The 23,943-nt window shown below is 34.9% G+C and overlaps 1 protein-coding gene and 3 long non-coding RNA genes across 4 annotated transcripts; 2 read left to right on the plus strand and 2 right to left on the minus strand.

The window, feature by feature from the left end:
• Positions 1-1,877: 1,877 nt before the first annotated feature.
• Positions 1,878-2,270, plus strand: LOC122596896 (translation initiation factor IF-2-like). The gene has a single exon (XM_043769540.1). The coding sequence runs from the start codon at positions 1,878-1,880 to the stop codon at positions 2,268-2,270; it is 393 nt and encodes a 130-aa protein (XP_043625475.1).
• A 4,762-nt stretch (positions 2,271-7,032) lies between these two features.
• On the plus strand, positions 7,033-14,617 carry LOC122598418. The gene is made up of 4 exons (XR_006323612.1): positions 7,033-7,317; positions 7,753-7,823; positions 8,127-8,191; positions 14,423-14,617. It is a non-coding gene; the product is annotated as an uncharacterized LOC122598418 (long non-coding RNA).
• Positions 14,618-17,052: 2,435 nt separating this feature from the next.
• On the minus strand, positions 17,053-18,013 carry LOC122598417. Its single transcript, XR_006323611.1, has 3 exons — positions 17,878-18,013; positions 17,352-17,452; positions 17,053-17,129 (listed from the first exon to the last, which is right to left on the minus strand). It is a non-coding gene; the product is annotated as an uncharacterized LOC122598417 (long non-coding RNA).
• An 804-nt stretch (positions 18,014-18,817) lies between these two features.
• LOC122596592 lies at positions 18,818-23,088 on the minus strand. The gene is made up of 8 exons (XR_006323336.1): positions 22,916-23,088; positions 22,187-22,261; positions 21,772-21,878; positions 21,440-21,612; positions 20,035-20,186; positions 19,877-19,916; positions 19,196-19,327; positions 18,818-19,089 (listed from the first exon to the last, which is right to left on the minus strand). It is a non-coding gene; the product is annotated as an uncharacterized LOC122596592 (long non-coding RNA).
• Between the last annotated feature and the right edge of the window lie 855 nt (positions 23,089-23,943).

Consider the following 23,943-nt stretch of genomic DNA (forward strand, 5'->3'; position numbering starts at 1 on the left):
CTTTAATTTGTGATTTTTAATTTTTAAGGTTTAATTTCCGAATTAAGTTGTGGGTTTTGTTGGTTATGGGGTATTGAAGCCAATGTGGTATGTAATTTCCCAATTCAAACACTTGTTCATCCGGATTTGATTTGAAATTAAAGCTAGGGATTTGAAAAAAAAATTAGGGCTTTTTGATAAACAAGTGTGGAGGAGGATTAATGATTAATATTCTAGTGATTATTACTTGTTGAGGCTGATTAAATGAAGAATTGCCCTGTATGTTTGCTTGAATTCGTAATGAACAATGATGAAACTGCCCAGAAAGCCCAGCCACTGCGCCGCAGTGGTGAAGGGCCTTGCCCACTGTGCCACAGTGGCAATCTTCGTCTCTGTTTGTCCTTATGCCTCACTGCGCTGCAGTGAAGTGGTGCTTATGCCTACTGCGCCGCAGTGGGGGTTTTTCCTGTCCAATTTTGCTCATTTGATTTACATGATTCCCGTTTAGCATTTCTTATTTAACACGTGTGATTATCTTATTGTTTGTGATTATAGGATGCTACCGGAGTTGACAAAAGGAAACAGACAGAAGTCAGGCAAGGTAGCGGAACTACCAAAGTCCCCACTAAGACTGCCAGGCAAGCACCTGAAGCTCCCACTCTTACTTTCTGGCTGGGCCAATTGAAGGAGAAGCACACATGACTTGAGTTTGAAGGAATAAGGCAGCCACACAAGAACAGCTACCTTAATAAGTTGTTCTCTCTTCATAAGCACGTTGTTTGCCCGCCAAGATACCTTCATCCTACAGGTGCTCAGTTTTTTGATATTCAGGGGGATATCAACGGGTGGTTTAGAGTTGAGGCACAAGTAGGTGACTGGGTAGTTACTAGTAATTTGTGGCAAAATGTGTTCAATAATCGGGAACCAGTCTATAGGGAGTTGTGTTTGGAGTTTTATTCAACTCTAAAATTGTCAAAAGAATTGCATAAGGTGAAAGACATTTTTGAGGAAATGTGTGTGTCTTTCTATTATGGGGGAAAGCAGAGGAAGTTGTCCATTGGTGAGTTTGGTTACTATACGGGTATGTATACTAGGGATGAGCTAAATAACAGGGAATTTAGAGCGTTGTTGAGGAAGGGTTTATATGTTAAACAAGATTTAGGTGACGGTGAGTCCATTCCTCAATATTAGACTCGCATTTCTGGGGGTGAAGCTTGGCCTACTAGGGGGTCTGGTAGTGTGTCGAAGGTTAGGAGTGTTAAGTTGAGGATGCTTCACCGAATGATTGTTACTTTCTTGGTACAGGAATCCACTCACTGGGACAAGGCGTACCAACTTGACTTGTGGTTGATGAAGCTGATTTCTGAGGGGGCGCCTAGGAAGTTCGCATTGGTCCCATGATTGTTCTGGATCGGATGTGTAACCACTCCGACTCGGAGTTGGTTTTGGGGCACTTTATTACCCAGATTTACAGGAGGATGGGTATATTTAATACGGATGAGTGCCAGACTGATCTTTCTCCCCAGATTTTTCAAGAGAGTTTCACTGAGAAAGAACTGATACGGGCAAAAATTGTAAAGAAAGGGTCGGGGGGCCAAAATGCTAGGTTGATGGATGATATAGGAGTTATTGTTGCGCTGCATCCAATTGTGGAGGCTGATGAGGATGTACAGATGGAGGATGCTCCACAGGAGCAACCCAGGCCACGTGCTCGCACCATTCCTGTCCCGGGTTCATTTGATCTCACACTGTTAGGACAGACGGTGCAGAACATTTATGAGCAGCAGCAGCAGAGCCGCCAGGCATTTGATGATTATCAGCGGAGGATGGACCAGGATATGACCTGGATTGGTTCCCATTAGGCTTATACTAACTACACGGTAGATTATTATCAACCCATGTGGAGCGCCCAGTATTTAGGACAGGAGTTTGTCCGACCTGACCCGAATCCTGCTTTCAGCCCTCCACCCATCCATGTTCCCCCATATCGACAGGGAGGTGGTTCCTTCTTTTCTATGTCTACCCAGGGTGGTATGTCTCCACGACCTCATGATTTGGGAGGATCTCCTAGATCACCGATGCAGTTTGGCACATTTACAGGTGGTGATGCTGGTGTTTCCTCTTCTATGCCTAGTTTTCCTGTAGATACTGGCTCTGGATTCGCTGATTTTGCTGGAGGCTCAGGAGGTTTTGCTGCTGGTGGTTCTGGATATGCAGGTGATCAGTCAGGAGGTGGTTATGGTGGCTCTGGCTCAGGAGCGGGAGATGCATCGGAGCAGGCTACTCGCTAGGTGGATGATCTTTTTGGTCCACCTGGTGCTCCTTATGACTATCACGGGCAGCAACAATGATGATAGTGATGATGTTGATTCCCATCCGATCCCGTGGGATGGAGTCATATGATTGTTGATTGATTATTCATTTGGGTATCTGGATGACTGTACTCTATACATTATTTCTTATTTTTTTGTCTTTATTTTTTGGTATCCACCCTACAGGTGATGAGACATTGTACTTTGTTATTTTTCTTTTTCTTTTGGTTTGTTTGCATGAACAGTAGGGATTAGGATATGTTTGGAATTTGTTATGGTTTATTTCTGATGCAATGTGAGCAGGTTATTGATAGTTATAGCGCAACACAAGTGTGGGGGAAATCCTTTGGATTTTCTTCCCATCTAATTTCTATGGCATCAATGTTGATTGTGTGATGGTGTGCGTATGCTGGCAGTAACTTCAGCGCCATATTTGTTATTGCTATGTTTGATGCACACACATGACTCTCGCACCATCCGTTTTGGTACAAGTTGTTTCTCCCGCTAACCAAAGTGTTCTTCCTATTTCGGAAGTGCCCTTTGTGACACGGGGTCGACTAACTTGTTTCAAAATGGAATGTGTCCTTATTTCGGTATGTGCTCTTATTTTTCTATGTCGCTTACCCCTATTTACTTTTGTTTGACCGGATATGGACATTGATGGCATTGTCCATCTTAAGTGTGGGAGTGGGAAATAGGTTTAAGCTACCGGGTTTATCGCTTTTGTTATGTTGCCACCGAGATTTCTACTGGTTTCGTGGATGTGTCCCTATTATAGGCCTTTGGATTCTATCTAAGGGTATGAGTCTCCATTTCGAGCTCTTTACTGTGATGTGCATGTTTAAAACTGGTGCTTTCAATTTGGCGGGATAATAGAAGTTGATATGATTTTTAAACTTGAGTTGAACTTGTCCTTGTGGTAAATTGCTTTTGTCACTTAATCTTTAATTTAATAAGCAATTTTACTACAAACTTTTTCCTTGACAAAAAATTTTAATTGGCGAAGTGTGTTCTGAACGGTTATTTGGCTAGTCCTTTGGGATTGATAACATTACTTGCATACTCATATATATCCAAAACACCCAATTGTGAGATTTCATCATTTCATATATAGTTGTTCAGGTAGCGGTTTTGGTTTGTTCGCCTCGTAAATACGTCCCTCTCTTAGGCTCTTGGATTTATTCGGGAGTAAGGGTTTTTATTTTGATGCCCTGCACTAGGATGTGCGTGTTTGAGGTATTTCTAAGCCATTTCCGGGTTCTTTTCTTGATAAGAGTATACCGGTGATGTGTTGATTCTAGAACTTGGCCTGGTGATCGTGACGAGTACATCGGATGACGAATTGGCATTTAGGTTTGACCATACAAGTTCTTTCTTTCTTTTCACTTTTCTTTGGTATATCCATACTCACCTAAACAACCTTATACACATACATGTATATTTACACACATTTTCCCTTTTCTTTGTATACCTTAGATCACTTTATACACATATACATCCCTATTAACTTTAGCCTTTTCCTTTGTATCATTTCACCTTTATATGTAAACTTTACCTAATTGTACCTAACTATACCGATAGTCTAATCTGGGGGGGCCATTGATTGTCATTGGTTTGTTTGGATGGTTTGGGAGAGTTTCAGTGGATTGATTTGTGAAATATTCTTGTCTATGAGAATACGTCAATGAGTTAAGTTATTGAAGATTGTCTTGGATTGTTCAAACAAAGAAAGTGAAGTATTATAGACATGTTTATTATTGTAAGAGGGTATCTACTAGTTGAGTAAAAATGGTTCAAAAGAATAAAAAGTATTGAAAAACAGAAAAATTAAAAAAAAAAAAAAAAAAGAACTTGGGCTACTGGTGGGTATTTCTCATTCTTAAATGTCTAGAAAGTTTGTTGTATCATTATTATGGAAGACTTGGTTGATAATAAGTTGTTTGAAGTTGATACACCACAATGGTGTCGGTTTTGCTTGGTACTTTGGAGGTGTGTTCGCGGGATAGCATCTTATGGGTTAGTGGTTTGTTGACAATCAATGGTATAGGTTTGATTAGACTATTTTGTTCATTTTTCATATATCTTATACTATCAATTCTTACCTTTCACTTTTAACCTATAAAGTTCCCATATTTCATTGTACATATCCATATATGCATAGCCTTAGTTTAACTAAACAACCTCCCTTGTGCCTATTTTGACGATGTACTCTTGCGCCGTGTTGGTGCAGTGACAGTCCTAGTTCAAGCCTATGGTAAAAGAGTATACATCACGACTGAGCTATGAGTGATTCTTCATATATTCAACCCCGAAAGTAAGTTTGTTGGAGTAGAATGATATTGATAAGATCGTTTGTTTCATTTATGTTTAGTTAATTATCATGGCTTGCGGATTGTTCAGGTATTGTCAAACATTTCGAGTTTTCATTTAAGATTAAAACTGCTTCACCCGCTTTTTGTCATTCGACACGCTTGGTGTTGCTTCTTTTTGATACTTGTCACTTGTTTGTTAGTTTGATTGTCAAGGAAAACTTTTACTTAAATTCCGGATTTGCTTGAGGACAAGCAATGCTCACGAGTGGGGGGATTTGATGTGACCAATTTATACCCATCGCCCACATCATTATTGGCCTATTTCTTAAGTGTTTTAAGTCGTTTTCGTATGCATTTGGCGCGTTTATGGTGTTTGTTAGTGTTTTCAGGTTTTAAACAGGTTACGCGTTCATTTGGCACATTTTCGGGTAATCTTAGGTCAAGAAGTGATTTCTGATAATCGAGAGTTGTTTCAAGTGGAAGAGATGGCAAGGTTCAGCAAATTTCAAAGTTGAAAGAACATGTTTGCACATATGCTTCGGACTGCACCGCAGTGGGAGGTACCTTGTCCACGACACCGCAACCATTATCTACGGCTGAATTGTGAACCAACCCCACTGCGCCGCAGTGGGGAGTGCAACAGAGAGACTGCGCAGCAGTCAGTTAATGAGTAAAAGACTCCGTGGATTTAGACTGTGCCGCAGTGGAGGATGTAATGCCCACTGCGCCGCAGTCACCTGAAGGTCAAAGTCAACAACACCTCACTGCGCCGCAGTGAGGGAAGGCACGACCCACTGCGCCACAGTGGGTGCACGGGCAAAGAAGCTGGAGTCAGTTTTTGCATCAGATTTTTGGAGGAGTATATATACAAAACCCTAGGTCGAATTTATTTTTATCCAAAGTCTTTCTAGGAGCTGTTCTACAAGGGTTCTTCGATCTCCAAGTAGGTTTTCGCTTAGGCGGACTCATCGAAGATTCACGGACACCCATCTAGATCGTATTAATTTACTGTCTTGCGATTTTCTCTTTTACTCAAACGATTGGTATAATATGTTCTTTTTATTTGATTATTATTGTTACTTAATCATGAGTGGCTAAACTATTCATCATCCACCTTGATTAATCGAGATGAATAATGTGATTGCAATATCTTTAATTCAAAAGAGTTTATTTAATTATCGTTGTTCTATGATCTTGATGATTTTAATTCTTTTTATTAATTAAATTTGATATTGGTTGCATATAATTCTTCGTTGGTGGTACAGTTGAATGTATATGTGATTTTAAAACGGTTACTTGTCTATGAGTAATTATTACTAATTCATGGTATGATAGTGAATATCATTTTAAGAAAAGATTAATTTTGTCAACGTGATTCATAGCGGTTGGTGGTACCACGTTGTTGTCACACAGGTGCAATTGATAATTCGATAGTCAATAAAACTAATTGTTGGAAAAAGTTGTTTTTACTTTGGTGGTACCGGCTTGGGTAATTCGAGTAATTTGTTCACGATTGGTGGTACCACGTGAGCACCTTAATCTTGTCACGATTATCTTTAAACTCTCAAGAATTTGAACTTAATTAAATGCAATTACATTTGAAGTCAAGTGAAGTCAAGGTGGATGACTTTTAATTATATTGTTTGAAGTTCTTTTCAATTTTATGCAATTTGCTTTGCAAATCAATTTTAATTTAATTGTCAAAGAGGATTTTCGAAGCAACACCTGTTTTCCAAACCATTTCATAAAGCAACTAGTCATATCCAATCCCTAAGAACGAACACGGACTTATCTCTTAACTATATTACAAAAAATAGGGTCCACTGCCTGTGACTGCGTAGTAGTGAGTTTTTAGGTAGTTCTAGTTTTATTAATTTAAAGCTCGATTTTGCACATCAGGAATCATGCTTCTCTTTTAACAGCATATGATTTTTCCTTTTACACTGTATTCTTGAATTCAAAACATTAGAAAACAAAAGAAAATAGTAGATAGGAAAGAGAAAAGAGAAAAATTATATTCATAAAAAAACATTCTTGAGTTTAAATAAGTAGACAAGAAAAGAAAGAATATAAAATATGATTTTACAATTTTGTCCTCATTGTATATATAGATTTATTAATTAAAAATCAAAGATATTAAAAAAAGAACTGATCAACTCATTCTATACCATTACGATATATTGTTTTGTCAAATTTATGAGTAGAAAAAGTGAATGTATAGAATGGATGTATAGAACCACATCTCGTAAGAAGAGAGCCCCACCATCTATTATTACTGTCCATTGTTCCATTCATTTATCTCTTAAAAAAAATCACAAAAGAGCCACCATCCATTCATTATCCATCTTCAAAAACTTAAAAAAACACCACCTTTTTCTCTGCTTCTATTCGCCTACAAACACATAAACCATAATTCTACCATCTCCACGGTTGTCTACCGCAGAACAAACCATCAAGTTATCCTATCATTCCTTTTCTTTTCCTGTATAAAAAAACTCAAGAATGAGAAAGTTAGGTTTTTTTCTTATCATTTCTTTTCCTATCCCTCCTTAAAAAACTCAAGAACGGAGTGTTAGTAAAATTGTTTATACTAGTTTTTTTACTTCCTTACCCTAGAATCCTAGATCACTCATTCAGTACCTTATCATCTGCCTTCTCTTTTCTTTTACCTAACCTCGACGATTTTCCACCTCAACCATCTTGGAAGCCCATCGGTATACTTTAGTATCATATTTGTATATCTATATTATTATTATCTTTTTGTTTTGTTTTGTTTTTTTCTTCTTCTTTTTTACCTGCCATACCGTCATTCTTTGTGTATCTATATTCTCTAATTTCTATTCATTGTTGGGCTGCTAGCATGTGATGAAATAAAATTTATATATAAAATATTTTAAGGTTAAGCTATACTAATTTAATCAATATTAAGATAGAGTTTTATTAAATATTGAGCTGTAGACACTATTTCACCTTTTGGGCGAATGTCCTTATTGAAGAGTCTCTCTGCCATTTACAGCTCATTTCGTATATCAGTACCACGGTATTTGTTGTAAAAACCCTTTGAAAATGACAATATTAATATAATCTTTGGTAGGATTTTTTAGTTTTGGTTACAACAGATTGTGTTTAATTTGTTGTTTTTGTTTTAGTCATAATGCTCAAGTTGTTTCAAAAGATTGGCGGATTTACTTCCGGTGATCATGGAATAGTGAATCATATGGTAAGTTTGCATATATTTTATGTTATGTTAACACCCGACCCAATTTCAAATATGAAAATCTTACTTATCTAACCTTCGTTAATATGCAATTTAATTGAATATCATAGTTGATGATTGAGATTATATATGAGTTGACAACTAATTTTCCAAAGACCCTGTATCTTATTATAAATAAGGTACCAGAGTCGAAAATCCAGAATTCCCGCAAATGGATTTAATGATTTTTGTTTGTTGTCAAAGCGCTTTTTTATTATTATTATTTTTAGTTATTCTGGTAATTGCTTAACCACCATGTATCAGCAGATGAAATCGAAGGAGACATTAATGGGTATTTTGAAAACTAAAGCATATCCTTTATGTAGCATCAGGTATCTATCTTGCTATCCCTCATGATTACACTTGTTTTCTTGAAAAATCGTTATGGTAGTCTGAAAAACTTAAGTTTCAATCCTTGTTAACTATTTCATAATTTAATATTACACTTATGAGCCAATAAATTATAAGTTTTAATGGTTTAGTAAATATGTTTGAATTTGTGTTTTAATTTTAATAAATATAAATACTTTTTGCTTCATATAAATTAATGCATTAAAAAACCTAAGACTGAAAGAGAATCATCATTCAATTCGATGGTCTTATTATATTGACTTTTATAGGTTTATTACTCTATGATTTGATGATTTGCAAGGAAGCAAGCGATCTTAAGTCTTAAATACGAAACATCCTTATGATCATATTACTATGTAATAATTTTGTATTCATTTGGTTATTTTTACTCTCATTTTCATATTCAAATGGAGAAATTGCTTCGACTCGAAGGGAAGAGAAGTTTTAATATATACGTGTTTATGTCACATCCTTCGAATGGCATGAGGTTTACAACATCAGATATATTTAGTAGATGGTATAACTCTAATCTCCAAAAAAACAATAATATCGTCACAATATTTACACATCTACACCATCACCATCTATTCATACAACAAACAACAGGTTAAGTGCATAGTTGTTCATCACACGCACTTCGAGATATTTAGGCTTACATCCATTCTTTGAATATTGGAAGCAACAAAATTATGGAGAAGAAATTATAATTGGAGGTTATTGACACTGGAATAATACCAAAACACCTTTCCTTCAACCCTATAAGAATCCCTTCTCTACCCCACAGATGGAAAGGAACAAACTTTTATGAAAGGAACAAACTTTTATAACAATAAAAGTTTATTCTTTTCCATCTGTGGGGTGGAGAAGGGATTCTTATAGGGTTGAAGGAAAGATGTTTTGGTATTATTCTAATGTCAATTACCCCTATTATAATTCCTTCTCCGTAATTTTGTTGCTTCCATTATCCAAAAAATGGATGCAAGCTAAATATCTCCAAGTGCGTGTGGTGAACAACTGTGCAAATAACCTGTTGTTTGTTGTATGAGTAGATGGTGATGGTGTACGATGTGTAAATATTGTGCCGATATTATTGCTTTCTTGGAGATTAGAGTTATACGATTTACCAAATATATCTGATGTTGGAAACCTCATGCCATTCGAAGGATATGACATAAACACGTATATATTAAAACTTCTCTTCCTTCCAAGTCGAAGTAATTTTTCCATTTGAATATGAAAATGAGAGTAAAAATAAGAAAATGAATACAAAAATATTACATAGCAATATTCAAGAGATGCGAGTCTTTTTACATAGAGTAACATAATCATAAGGATGTTTCGTATTTAAGAGTTAAGACTCTTTGCTTCCTTGCAAATCATAGAGTAATATACCTATACAAGTCAATATAATAAGACAATCGAATTGAATGATGATTCTCTTTCAGTCTTAGGTATGTAAGTTTAAGCTCATTATGTTTCAAAACCTCAACTAGAGGTTAAAGTCTCCTCAAATGAATTTAAAAAAATGCCCCTTTTTGATAGTGGTAAATAAAGAGTGATGGGAAGAAAACAAAGAAAAGCTCATTGGTAATTAGGCATATATATGCATATTCAGCTCCGATATTCACATTATTGTTAAACAAATACTAGTATGTTGCAAAGTAAGTCACATTATCACAAAAGCAAAGTATTCACTTCATTTTAATGCATTAATTTAAATAAAGAAAAAAGTAATTATATTATTTCCTGTTTTGTAGCACATATTACTCCATCTGTCCAATTAAAAGTGTCCATATTCCCTTTTTTATTTATCCCACTCATAGTGTCCACATTTAAAATACACTAGCCAAATTCCAAATTTACCCTTACCATTTGACATATAGAACTTGCATAAATAAACAATATAAGTGGACCATATCACAGAATAAAGCAAAACGTAAAGAGTTTCATCTTTCAATTGATACACTAACTTGACAACAAGACAAAAGACTTTTCGTCTTCAATTTTTTTACCACGAGCACATGCATTTTGTAGTATGAGGAATTCATATACAAACTTGACAACAAGACAAAAAATTTTCCATCTTCATTTTTTTTACATGCATGTTATGTTATGTACATGACAAAAGACTTTCCATCCTTCCCTTTGCTTCATTTTTTTTCTTTTGTTCGTTTCTTTACTGGGCTAAATGTAAGATTACTTCATCGATCAAATTTCTATCACACTCGATTTGTAATGGTAACTTTCCTTGACGTTCCAATTTACCTTTACCAATATGTGGTGTTTGATAATGGTTGCTACCATGCACCTTCATTATTTCTTTCATGTATGTTTGTAAAGTCAAAAACACATTGTTAAGCTCATGGGATGACATTCTTTCAAAAGAGGTTTGGACTGCATGAACCAATTCATCTATTGAACCCAAAACCTCTTGTTCTTGAAGTGATTGAATTGCACGAAAAAACCCGAGATCTAACACATTTAAATCCTGGCTATTTGGAGGTTGAAAACGAAGTCGAATATCAAACCCATCTCGAGATGCTTCTTGAATAAATTGTTCATCGTCAATGCTAATATGTGGCTTCGCATTGTCTTGTTGAATGAAAATTGGACTCAAATGACCTTGTGGCCATTTATCCCTAATAGTTGGTAGTACTTTATCAATTAACCATGACCTCGTTACTTCTTTAGTCACCAATAAGATAGGCTTAGTCTCTAAAGTTCTCGCAACACGATTCTTATTTGAACGTTTTACGGGTTCAAGTTTTGTGAAAGGAAAGATACATATCTTTCCCGAAAAAAGTTCATTACCCGACATATCAAATCTCGGTCGTGCAACAGCGGCTAAAAACATGACCTTCGTGATAAAATTTTTTGATTTACACGTTCTTAACGGCTCATCTTCGTCGAGTACAAGGTAGTAACTTTTTTATGGTTTGGACATGTAAAACCATTTTTCATCAATGTGAACAACGTTAAACATATCATAAAATGAAGGAGTAGACAAAGATGAAGAAATCATTGATAAACAAAATTCTAACCTTGCCTTCTTATTCTCTTTAGTCAAAGTCGGCTTGGTAGAAGTTGTTTGTGGTCGAAGTGCACCTTCTTTTATTCGTCTACGCACCGTTGATTTTGGAATATTGATTGCTTTCGCAATTGATCGGATATTGGTTCGACGGCGTAGTGGTATTTTTAAAACTTGGTCGAAATTGATTTGTACCCTTTTTTGTCTACCTACGAATGGCTTCCTTCAAGACACATCGACTACATATCCATGGCTGAATTGAAACCTAGCTCGATGCCAAATACGACTTACAGTGCGAGTAGATACAGAGAAATTTTATGCCACATCGCTTATAGATCCCTATTTTAGTTTTCCGACGATACTTTGTTGCAACAAGGCTTCATATATGGTTCGACGTTGGGAATCAGTCAAGTTTGGTTTAGTGTTTGAGTTAGTAAGGCTATCTATTTACTAATAGGAAATCGAGTGTAAGTGCTAGCTTATTGAAGGTGAAGGACAGAATGTGACATTAAGCAAATGGTTTTAACCACAATTGAAATAGGTATTTTATCTTTACCAAAAAAAAGGGCGGTAATATGAAGTATCAACCTGGCGGCATAATACACAATTGAAATGAAATGGTAATGTTATGTGTAAACAAAGAAGTATTTCGCGGTAAATGTGCAGTAATATTGACTCCAAAAATTAAATAGCTAAACTCTATCGTAAAAAAATTGTTTTGGCGGTAACTAGTGGCTCCAAAAACTACTTCTGTATGACTCTTTGGAAACAAATTTGTCAATATGCTAGTACAACTTGAGTAGGGTCACAAACATTAGTTCATTTCTTTTTGCAGAGTTGATGTTTTGGTTAGTAATAGGCTCATGGGTAATATAGTCATTTGGTAAGTAAAGAAGGCAATAATTCCATCAACCTTAAATCTTGTGTTTTTGAAAAGTAGGACACTTTGACTGGGGTAGAGGGAATATTAAAATTAGATTAAATTACACTTTTCGTCCCTGAAGTTGGCACGTTTTTCACTTTTCGTCCTTTAAGTGAAAAAATTACAATTTTGACCTTAAAGTTGGCAGATTTTTTCAATAATCGTCCCTCGCCAAACGTCGTTAAGTTTCAGCCGTTAAGTCGGACACGTGCAACACACGTGAGGGACTGAAACTGCAAAAAATGACAAGTTCAGGGACGAAAAATGAAATTTACTTTTCTGTTGTCATCATCTTCATCTTCTCCGGCTGACTTTCATCGGAAAATTCACCGGAAAACTTAAAATGTCGATATCTCACTCGTTTCTTCGAATTAGACCACGAAACCACCACCAAACTTCTCAAAATTAATTTCCGCACGAATCCTAACCAAAAGATTTCAGATTCAACACTTGCCAGAAAACTCAAAATACCCATAACATGGATTTTGAGGAATATTTCTGTACGATTTAGCTTGTTCCAAGAATGCAATATTTCTCTTTTCGCAAATAAATCCATGTTGGATTAAGTGTACGTGCTCCTCACTAAGACACCAATTGTGTGCCTCATTTATTATTCCATAAGCTCTGCACCAAAAAAAAAAGTACAAAATGGGGAGAGACCTTCATGTGGGTTCGGTTTTTGTCAATGAGGCAAAGACATAAGATCGAAAAATTACAAATATATATAAAAGGGAGCAAAAAGGGACGAAAGGACCAGGAGGCCTAACAAGCCCCGACAACTCAATTATTTCAGATCAAAAATTCCGATCATCGTCACCTGATTCTTAGTTTATGTAATAGAAGTTCAAAGCAATTTACAGTTCGTCATTTGGTTGATTATAGCTCTTGTTCTATATTTTGTATAGAAACTTTAAATCCGTTGTTCGTAAAATCCTTACGTCGATATCTCATTCTGAAAGTTGTTACAAGTTTACTATTGATTCAGCTAGTATTGTGTTAAGTTTCATAGCGATTCGTTACCTTTCATTTTTGGCGATTTAGTTAGATGTTAGTTTTATCGTAAGGTTTTCGATATAGTTTACTGGTCAATCGTTAAGGTTATTAAGTTATTAATCCATGCTAGTTTGTTCCTTTTTTTTTTTGTCAACTGGGTCTTGGTTACAATTTCATTTATGATGCTTTTAATTTACATTTCATGAAATATCAACATTTTAAGATTTTTTGTTAGGATTCGTGCGGAAATTAATTTTGAGAAGCTTGGTGGTGGTTTCGTGATCTAATTCGAAGAAACGAGTGAGATATCGGCATTTTAAGTTTTCCGGCGAATTTTTCGACGAAAGTCAGCCGGAGAAGATGAAGATGATGACAACAGAAAAGTAAATTTCAGCTTTCGTCCCTGAACTTGTCATTTTTTGCAGTTTCAGTCCCTCACGTGTTTTGCACGTGTCCGACTTAATGGCTGAAACTTAACGACATTTGACGATGGACGATGATTAAAAAAATCTGCCAACTTTAAGTTCAAAATTATAATTTTTCACTTAAGGGACGAAAAGTGAAAAATGTGCCAACTTCAGGGACGAAAGTGTAATTTACTCTTAAAACTAAAACACACATTCAGACATATTTACTAAACCATTAAAATTTATAATGTATTGGCTCATAAGTGTAACTTCAAATCCAAAGGGCTTTTATAACAAAAAGGACTTATGTTTAGATATGTATCGCTACAAAAAATGACATTTCGGGTAAAAAGTCATTTTGAGAAAGATAAAGGTAAAAAAAAGTTGACAAATAAAGAGAGAGCAATCTTTTTGACACAAATTGCCAAGTAAAAGTTCTTTACATTACCAGCTATATTCTTGGAAACAGTAAAATATTTTATCTTTTACATGACCAGTCACTTCAATAAAGGTGATCCGTAGATTTTTTTTACACATTCATGGTATTATATAGAACGACACTTTAAATCATTTTGATAATGTATAGTCAAAAAAGTTAATAGCTTTTTTAAAATGCAACACAAAGAAAAACAATTTACAGTTTATGGACATGTAAATTATCATTTCCTTCATGTTTTATAAACAAACAAAAATACAACCCGAATATAAACTTATGTAAATCATCGAAAGCTGGAAGTTGCTAGCTTCTTTTCATCTTGGTTGCCCTTCTTTCAAAGCTACAATATAATATTTTAGCTCAATGACAAATAAACTCAAGGCAGTTACATTTTTGTAATGTTGGTGTCCTTTTGTACATGATCAGGATCATCAAGCTCACTCAGCTGATTAATTGTTTCGAAGAAAATAGAATCTAGAAGCCTTACGGTGTGGTTGTGTTACTAGACCCGTGTGTAACATGTAATAAACTTGGCTTTCTTTGTTACAAATAGCTGCATAGTAGTAAAAGGAAGTATGATACATCAGTTATATAGAATTTCAGCCAACTGCCACAAAAGCATTAAAGCATTGTTCTATTAACATTGGTATAAACATATTGAGGAGGCATATTACATTTTTAAACATATTGAGGAGGCATATTACATCAGTGAAAAGTTCATTTAAAAACTAAAATTTGTGTGAAAACTAGAAAACTGATCAAAACAAACTGTGATTTGAATTTAACACAACGTGTTTTAATTGTGTTTTTATAAAACACAATGTGTTTTTATTGTGTAATCTAAAATACGTTGTGTTAAGTTTTAAATCACAGTGTGTTTTTTTATAGCGTTGTAAATGAGAAAATTGTTCAAACACACCGTGATATGAACTTAACACAATGTGTTTTCGAAAAACATATTAAAAACACATAATACTAACATAATACTTAAATTTTAGTTTTCACGAAAATTTTAGTTTTCAAATAATCAAAACCCTATTACATAATACTTAAATTTTTTAACATTTATTATTGAATTAGATCTCTTTAACTACTAGTCAAGATATGTTTTATGCAGCATGAAAGAGAGAAATCAGATAAGGAATAGGCGGCGACTACGTTTTCTACAGTTTAAATTCCAAAAAAAAAAATCTACTTATCTAAACATACTTGGTAGCAGAATGACTAAAATTGATACGAGAAGGTCAGGCTCAGGAAGAAGAATATATTGCATGCCTAAAGGAAAAACCGAATTAAAACAGTAAAACCTGGGAAAAAATTTTAGAGATGCTAAACAGTGTCTAGAGTATGCCTCACAAGTTAGATGCAGAAGATGAGGTTTCCTAGAACTAAAGTAGGTCTTGGTCAACTTACATATATTCTAAATAGATTTAAATCCCTCGTGCAGTTTTGTTGAACAAAATTTGCTTTCAATTAACGCATTTACCTATCCTAGAAAGATTACCTAAGATAACCCATAAGCCCGTTAAATTAAATCTTATATATACAACATGTCTCGCTAAATAATGAATCACTATAATCACATGCCGACCCAAAATATCTTAGTACAAAATGACAATTTTTATAGAGCAACTTTAAGAACCCCAAATTGGTACAGGGTATTCACACTTGTGTGCATAAAAAAAAGTCATGTCTTGAATGTTGCCCTTTAATCATAAGCTTCAATATTTGCTCCTTCATGTGGGTTGCTTCATGTTGCCTTAAATCTAAACATCCAACTGCCAATCATATATTCGCCATTAAACAATTTCCATATATTAGGGGGAGGGAGCCGGAGCGAGATGGAGGAGAGAGTTGGCGGCGAGCTCGTGAGATGGAGCGAGCTTCGGTTGCCGGTGAGGGGAGCTGGGCGCGAAATGGAACCGGCGAGTATGTATCTCGCGGAGAGTTGGAGAAGACAGGGACCATTTGTGAAACTTTTCAAACGGTCAAATGACCGTTAAAGGGACTGTCGGTGCAAATTAAGACGCTCCAGGGACCATTTGTGACAAGTCTGGCAAACTTTTTTTTTTTTAAATTTCTATATAAAGGGCCGAACCTATTACACCAAAATCACCACCAAACACCATTTTTACTCTATATTTCTCATTTCAAACACAAATATTAACATATTTTCATCATATGGATCCATCATCTTCATCATCTTCATCATCGTCGTCCGAAGCAATTTCTTCAGCTTCGGAATTTTCAATTCCTTTGCCGTTTTCAAATTTATCCACGGGTAGTAGCCTACCTTTTTTGCAAAGTGTTCTTGACGCGGTTGAAGACGACACGGCAAGCTCAACCAAAACCCGCGCCTACATCGAGCGGTTTCGGGAACGAGCTCACGAAACGCTTATGCGTGAGTGCGTGACTACTTTGTTGAAAACCCAAAGTTTGGCCCGGTTTGGTTTCGTGAAAGATTTTGAATGAGTGGATGAGATAGAAGATGAAGAAGTTCATCATCGTCTTCGATATGATCTTACAGAGCACGTTGGGAGACAAAATTTATCCCACCTCGACGACCCGGCGGCTCAACCAACACCGATTGCCGATTTATTTATTTAGTTTTTTATATTTCGTAATAAAATGTATGTGGTTTTATTTTATTTTATGTTTTGTATCTTTAAATTTTTAATATCTAAATGAAATGTATGTGTTTTCCTTATATATTTGATTTATATTAAAAAGAGTTAGTTATGTAAAGTTTATAAAGTTAAGGATAAATTATTAAAATGTGAAGAAAAGGTTGGGAGTTTCGGATGCCACTAAAAAAAGGTTGAAAAAAGGTTAGAGGGTTAAAATGAGGTGGAGTAATTTGATTGGATAAAATTGAGGGTTGAGAGGGTTGAGCTCTCCGGCTCCCTCCCCCCTTAAGGTCCATATTGAAATTTGCATAATTTTCAGTCTCATGATTGTGTTTAAAGGTAAAAAACGATACCAACATTTGCACATTCAAGAGACTAATTAGTATATAATATAAAACATAAGCAAATCATCATAAATCTAAATTGATCACGACACACACATTCCGAATTTTAACTTAAACCCCTCTTTGGCAGATTGGGTAATGGGCTAAAAGCTTGCCCTAAACCTGAAACAACAACCCAAAAACAGACCAAAGCAGCATAAAAGAACCCAAATTAAAGAATATCAAACATGAACTTTTCAAGTGACAAAACCACTCTTTTTTTTTGTTGTTGTAAACACAATGGAGATATAGTCATTCTCAGAACATATATAATATATATAGTTGAGATATAGCCATTCTCAAAACATAATTAATATATACATGTTCAATATTCTCGGGACATACCTCAAACCATGTATACTTCAGACTATTGTTTTTTGTAGCCACACCCCTCTTATGCAGTACTGAAGTAACTTTGCATCCATGACAATCGCAACAGCAGTACCCTATGAAGATAAAAGTGAAACGTTAGTGAATTGGGGAAACATAGCAAGATAGTTGTCATTTTAGTTAACAGTTTGCAGTAAACACAAAAATAACTATACATCAGCCTCTTTTTTTCATGGATATTTGGAAACAAAGAAAAGATATCAAAACAAAATAATTAACCTCGGGTCCCTTTTACTAAATGGCAAAAAAGAAGAATGAATTTTCAAGGCCATCAACAGTGGCAACAATGAAATTGCACAACAACCACCACCTGAAACTTGCATAATAGGTTTCTAAAAAAACCCATCAACGTATATCCACAGATCTAACAAAGAGATTTATAACATATGAAAATATATTGCAGCCGTCATAACATTAGAGACTGAAATTGATTATTTAAAAAAAACATAACAAAGAGTTAATACCACTTGATCATACTCACTTTCCTCTGAGCCAATGGCTTCAGAACTCGCTCTCTTCTTTCTTTGACTGGGTTGCCACATTCTCATCATCTTGGATATATGGATTTATTAGTTCAAATAATGCGACACCAAATACCTAAAGGTACATATAAGCAAGTTTCGAGAAATATAATAAAAGCTGGAGTATAGTATCTAATGCTTAAGTTTAAGCATTTTAGAAGAATGAAACCCATTTCATTCATGATCTCCATAACCCATTTTTCTTTGACTATCAACTCTTGAAGCCCAACACAAAAGCCCATATAACCTTTTTTCTTATAATACCGAGCTGTGTCAAAAAAAACCCATCAAACTTAATACTTCTCTACTCAAACTTAATACTTCTCTACTTACCAAATGCTTTACAGACTTCAATTGTCTTCAAGTTCCTACTATATGCAAAATCAATAGAGATCTTCAATCAAAAACATTTAGTCACTATCTGAATTATCATTTTTTTACACCATTCTGGTGACCAATACAACCCATGCCACCAACCATAATATGCATGCCTTCCCCATATCACAATTCTCCCTGGCTTCTAATACCAACTCTAAAAAACCAACTCTAAGTAACCCAAGACCCATTCAGAAAACCAAAACTTATCCACCCTAAAATGTGTCATATTTTTTACCCAAATTAAATATTGCCAACATTGACCAACAAAGAAACTCAGTGGGGACCAAACAACCAGACTCATTGAGCAATATAAGAGACATAACCAACTTCATGAATATTTTTTAGCTTCCAATTAGAACTAAGAGGTCACATTATTTGCTACGTTTACCTTGTTGATACATGTCACTTACCATGACATGTTTAGAAGTCCGTAGTCACATATAAAACATATCTCAGCAAGCTCATCCATGTAAGTCAATTTCTTAATTTTGTATAGAAAAGTCAAATCAAGTTCTGCCTCAAATTGGGTCAGCACCAAATTTTAATTTTTGTCCAAGTCAAGTTCTTCATCAATATAGTATTCAACCATGAAAGTCAATGATATAGAAAAGTTGAACAAATGTAAATACTTAAAAAGAAATTGAGTTATACTTGTCCCAACTCATATACTAACATCAATATTTTCTCATCTATACTTGTTAGAGCTACTCTACACTTGTTCAGTGCGAAAACCTGGCAGACAGTCAACCTTTCCCATACAATACGGCCATCAATTTCTGGATCATGCCTCATGCCTGGTAAAAAAGAATACAAAGACGAATATGCAGTTAATAACCAGAAATGGCTTTACCAATGACTGAACATAAATTTGATCTTAAGCAAAAATGAAACAAATGAGACCTTCTCTTGTGATCTTGGCTGCTTTCTCCCGTGAGGGTTTCTGATTCAAAGGCACGTAAGATCAAAGGCATTAAAAAAGAAAAAGTTGATTAGCCAGCTGATGCTTTCGTTTTTTAATTCTTTCGAGTAGCTCTGCACACGGATGCTTAATTCTTTAGATCCTTTTTTAATTCTTTAGAGTAGCTCTACACACGGATGTTTAATTCTTTAGAACCTTTTAATTCTTTTGTAAATCAGACTTTATCAAATAGACAAACAAATCTCTACAATCTAAACTTGTTTTCGACCTTCCAAGTTCTATTCTTAATGCTCTACATCCTTCCCACTTTTAATGCCCGCATTTCAATCATCAAGGTTTACTTTTTATATTATGTGTGTATATATATATATATATACCTTGATATTAGGTTGAATCTGTTCAAAGCTAGTCATCCCACATAATGCATACACTTAGTTTCAAGAACATCAATACTGGAGGAGCAAGAGGGAAGAGGGAGATTTTGGGGGGGGAGGGGGGTATTATTTGGTTGGTTTACCATAAAATGCATGGGGGGGCTTTTTAGGTGGTGGGTGGCTGGGTGCATAGATATGAAGGTTACCTTCTCACTGGCCATTTAAACACAACTTCATACCAGTAATTTTAGGTGGGTGGCTGGGAGCATAGATATGAAACACTTGTACCTGAACGTTTGATCTTCTTTCGTCTACTTGCATTGTCAACCTGTAAGTGACATGCATATCACTCCGATAAAAGCCATCAACAATACAAAATACTGAAAAAGCTATATAAACAATAATACTAAATTTAACATAATAATACTAAACATTAATACTTCTACCTTTTAGAACTTATATTTTCTTCCAAGCAAGGTCATTTGAACTTCTACCATTTCCAGAGCATTATTCTTGCAATGGAAACTTTACAGCTTTTTCTTGTGATTTTAGCAAGGCCAACTCCTTAAGCATGTAACCTTCGGCTTCATCTCTCACACTTTGCAATGTCAATCATGTTAATCAACTATTTTGTAAAATAAGTCTGTGCATTAGTTATAATCTCAAACAGGCAGCTTATGACCTCCAAACATCTGAACCACCCCAAACATCTTCTTATTTAGAGCTTCAAACCTTAATCAAAATCATTTCCCAAAACTGTTTCATACGTTCCACTTGCTAACGAAGAAAAAAAATAACAAAAAAACCCAACTGAATATAAAGGATTATAAAGGATCGAAAAAAGTTACCCCATTCACACCCCATAACTAGATACTACATTAATCACTGAATTTGGATCAATTCTTTGATACGAATTGACCTTTAATCTTTGGATCCAATACATGAGACTCTGTAGCTCACATAGATAACAATATAGTCTCGCTACATGAATTTAATATTACCAAGTATTGGACAACTTAAGAATTACATTGTTGCTAGCAATACTCATTGAAGCAACTATGGGATTACATCCCTAATTAACTCAATGAAGTTAGTAGCAGTAGACTTTTTGATAGTCCCAAACGTATGAACAGATCAGAAATATAATCCGAGATAGGAAGTAGCAATGAGATAAAGGCTCAGCATTCGTCGATAGTCGTTCAACAACAGTTTATCTGAGACTTATGATACAGTCACACCACATAAGATTCAAATAAACCTTCCAAAGATCAATTCCTAAAATGCCAAATTTAGGATTGCAATGGAAATTGATATGCTCGACTAGAAAACCCAGGGAGCAAACATTTTACTTGAAAATAAAATAACTGCCTGTTTGCCACCACATGGCTGTACATGAAAACCATAAGACAGGTAACCACCCAACACGTCGCCCCCTTGAAGAAGTCTAAACAAATACGAGTACTTGACTATTTCATAAAATAATAATAATAATAATAATAATAATAATAATAATAATAATAATAATAATAATAATAATAATAATAATAATAAAAATAATAATAATAATAATAATAATAATAATAATAATAATAATAAGACTTCCAGGTGCAAATAATCAACTGTTAACAGGCTCCAACTGGACTAAGCTAGCCCAGTTCGTAATCTCATTTATTGGTCTCGGCTCTGGAACCTAGGCTGCTGGTTCCCTATCACTTCTAATGATGGGTAATGCAATCTAATAGCATGCTAACAAATTGCGCAATATGTGCGATAATATACTTTAAACCATATATATAATATATCAAATGAAAGAAAAGAAAAGAAATAGCATATATATATGAACAGCAGTACCTGAAAAGAAAAGAATAGACGATTGGCATGTATATATGAAAGTACTACAGTTAGAATGAGCAGCATCCACAGAATACCACCCACTAGAAGCAAACGAACAAATCCACTCTTCCACTCATTTTTGATTGAGTAGTCCACAGATGACTTGTTTGCCTCAGAGAAACCATCCCTGCCTATAAAAAAAAACCATCACTTTTTATACAATTTTCTTCAAATGTGTATAAAAACACCAAGTTATCCAACAGAATCATCAGAAAATTTTAACCCCATATAGCATAAAATACTATTAGCATAACAAGAAGTTAACATGCAAAATGAAAAACTATCAATACCATTTCATACTCATTCAACTTCACTAATTAGTAATCCCGCTTTCCGCCTACCATAGAAATCTCACACCATCCAACTGACCCAACACTACTGTGTGATAAATCTCAACCTACACCAACTATAATTTGTTAAACCAACTAATTCACAATAGAAAATGTCAGACCGTCAGATAACTTGACAATACACAGACCATATTAAGAGATAATAAACTGACACTAACAGCATAACTTGGTTAAAATGCATGCCTAAACATAAAGGGTGTGTGCACATAAATTCTTTTAGGGATTATTTCCAAAATGACACACTTCTATCAGTTCTAATTCAATTCCCAATAGTTACAATTTATGGAGAATCGCTATATATTCACAGACACTGGTATCCGAAGTTCACATCAGCATTCAGAAAACAAATACGAACCTTATCAAGCTTTTGGTCCCACGGTCCAGATTACATCACGCCTAAGCTTCCGTATGTCATGCTTTTAAATATTATCTAAATAACCACAAAACTAATACTTCAATCCAACATTGAAAATAATTAGCATTGTTCTAGTTAACTTCAGAATTCAGAGTATAGACACAGTACTTATATTTCACAAAGAAAATAATAACAGATAACTAGGTAACACAAAATCGAATTCGTGTAAATCAATTTATAAAATCTCCTTAAACTTCAAAGTAGTATCAGACAATCAGGCCAGCAGGATCACAAATACATTCAGCATAATCAAACAATCTGTAGATTCATTCGATACAAAATCCCTAACTACACTAAACGAGCAAATAAAAGACCCACAGCTTCAATATTGACAATTTTAGACAAAAGAATTTCAAAAAATAAAAGCTCTGACAAAAACACTTGATCAAATCTATTCCTTCAAAGCCAAAGGTACATGCCACAAACTAATTGACTCACCTAATATTAAAATGCAGACTCTATTACCCAACTGGAAGAGTAAGTATACCTCTAAAAAGTTAACTGTGGAAGACCTAATCGACCTCTTAAGCGTCGTATAAACCTATTTCTTTCGATTATTATTCTACTTTGCTGTTTAGTTCATATCACATTAATCCTAGTATCCTCATTAACTAGTTAAATCATTCATCGAGTTTTATTTGAAAAAAGACTACGGAAGGTTGGACTCACATAATACGAGTGCTATAGTTCTCGTCAGTGCTTTTAATCAGTCATCAAATGGATTGACCAGTTTAAAAAGTACTGTTGATGGAATCCTCCAGTAGTAGTTAGCAGTACTGAAGAAACGAGCCATCTGTCCAGAAGCAAATATTCCAGACGCAACCACAAACTTACATTTTTTAACATATTCAATGTCTTTAGGGGACATTTCTGCACTGGCCACCATCCTGCATAAACCCATAATGCACCTAATAAGGAAAAGACAATGTACCAACTAGCATTTAACAAGACAAGGAGGATAATCGAATTCGACAATTAGAGGGACTCTGTACCTTGTGCTTGATTTTAGCGTGAAACTATCCTTTCGCTGTTTCCAGCTTTGATGCCCACCAAATAATGGAGAAGAGTCTGATCCGTTTATGCATGCATTATCCACCTCAAAGTATGATAAACTTTGAACAAACTTTTTTCTCAGGAATTACTACTTTTTCTGGGTCACGAGCCAAGGGAATAGTACAGCCTAACATATATTACAGACCAGTATCATCAAGCTCACTCGGTTGATTAATGGTTTCGAAGAAACTAATATCTAGCAGTCTCACGGCGTGGTTGTGTTACCAGCCCCATTGTGTGTAACATGTAATAAACTTGACTTTCTTTGTTACATAGTTAAAAAGAATTGCAGCCAACTGCCACGAAAGAAAAAAAGCAATGTTCTATTAACATTGGTATAACTTAGCATTACATTTTTAAACATATTGAGCAGCGTATTATATATACTCTACTTTTTAACATTTATTGTTGAATTAGATCTATTAACACCTAGTCCAGATATGATGTATGCAGCATGAAAGTCAGAAGTCAGATAAGGAATAGGCAACAATTACGTTTTTTACAGTTTAAATTCCAAAAAGAATACATCTAAACACACTTTGGAAGCAGAAAGACTAAAATTGAAACAAGAAGGTCAGGTTCAAGAAGAAGAATATATTGCATGCCTAAAGGAAAAACCGAATTAGAACAGTAAAACCCGGAAA

The sequence above is a fragment of the Erigeron canadensis genome, chromosome 4, assembly GCF_010389155.1.
Source record: "Erigeron canadensis isolate Cc75 chromosome 4, C_canadensis_v1, whole genome shotgun sequence".
NCBI lineage: Eukaryota > Viridiplantae > Streptophyta > Magnoliopsida > Asterales > Asteraceae > Erigeron > Erigeron canadensis.

Coding starts and splice junctions, on each gene's coding strand:
- LOC122596896 (XM_043769540.1), top strand. CDS start 1,878: ATGTGGAGCGCCCAGTATTTAGGACAGGAGTTTGTCCGACCTGACCCG.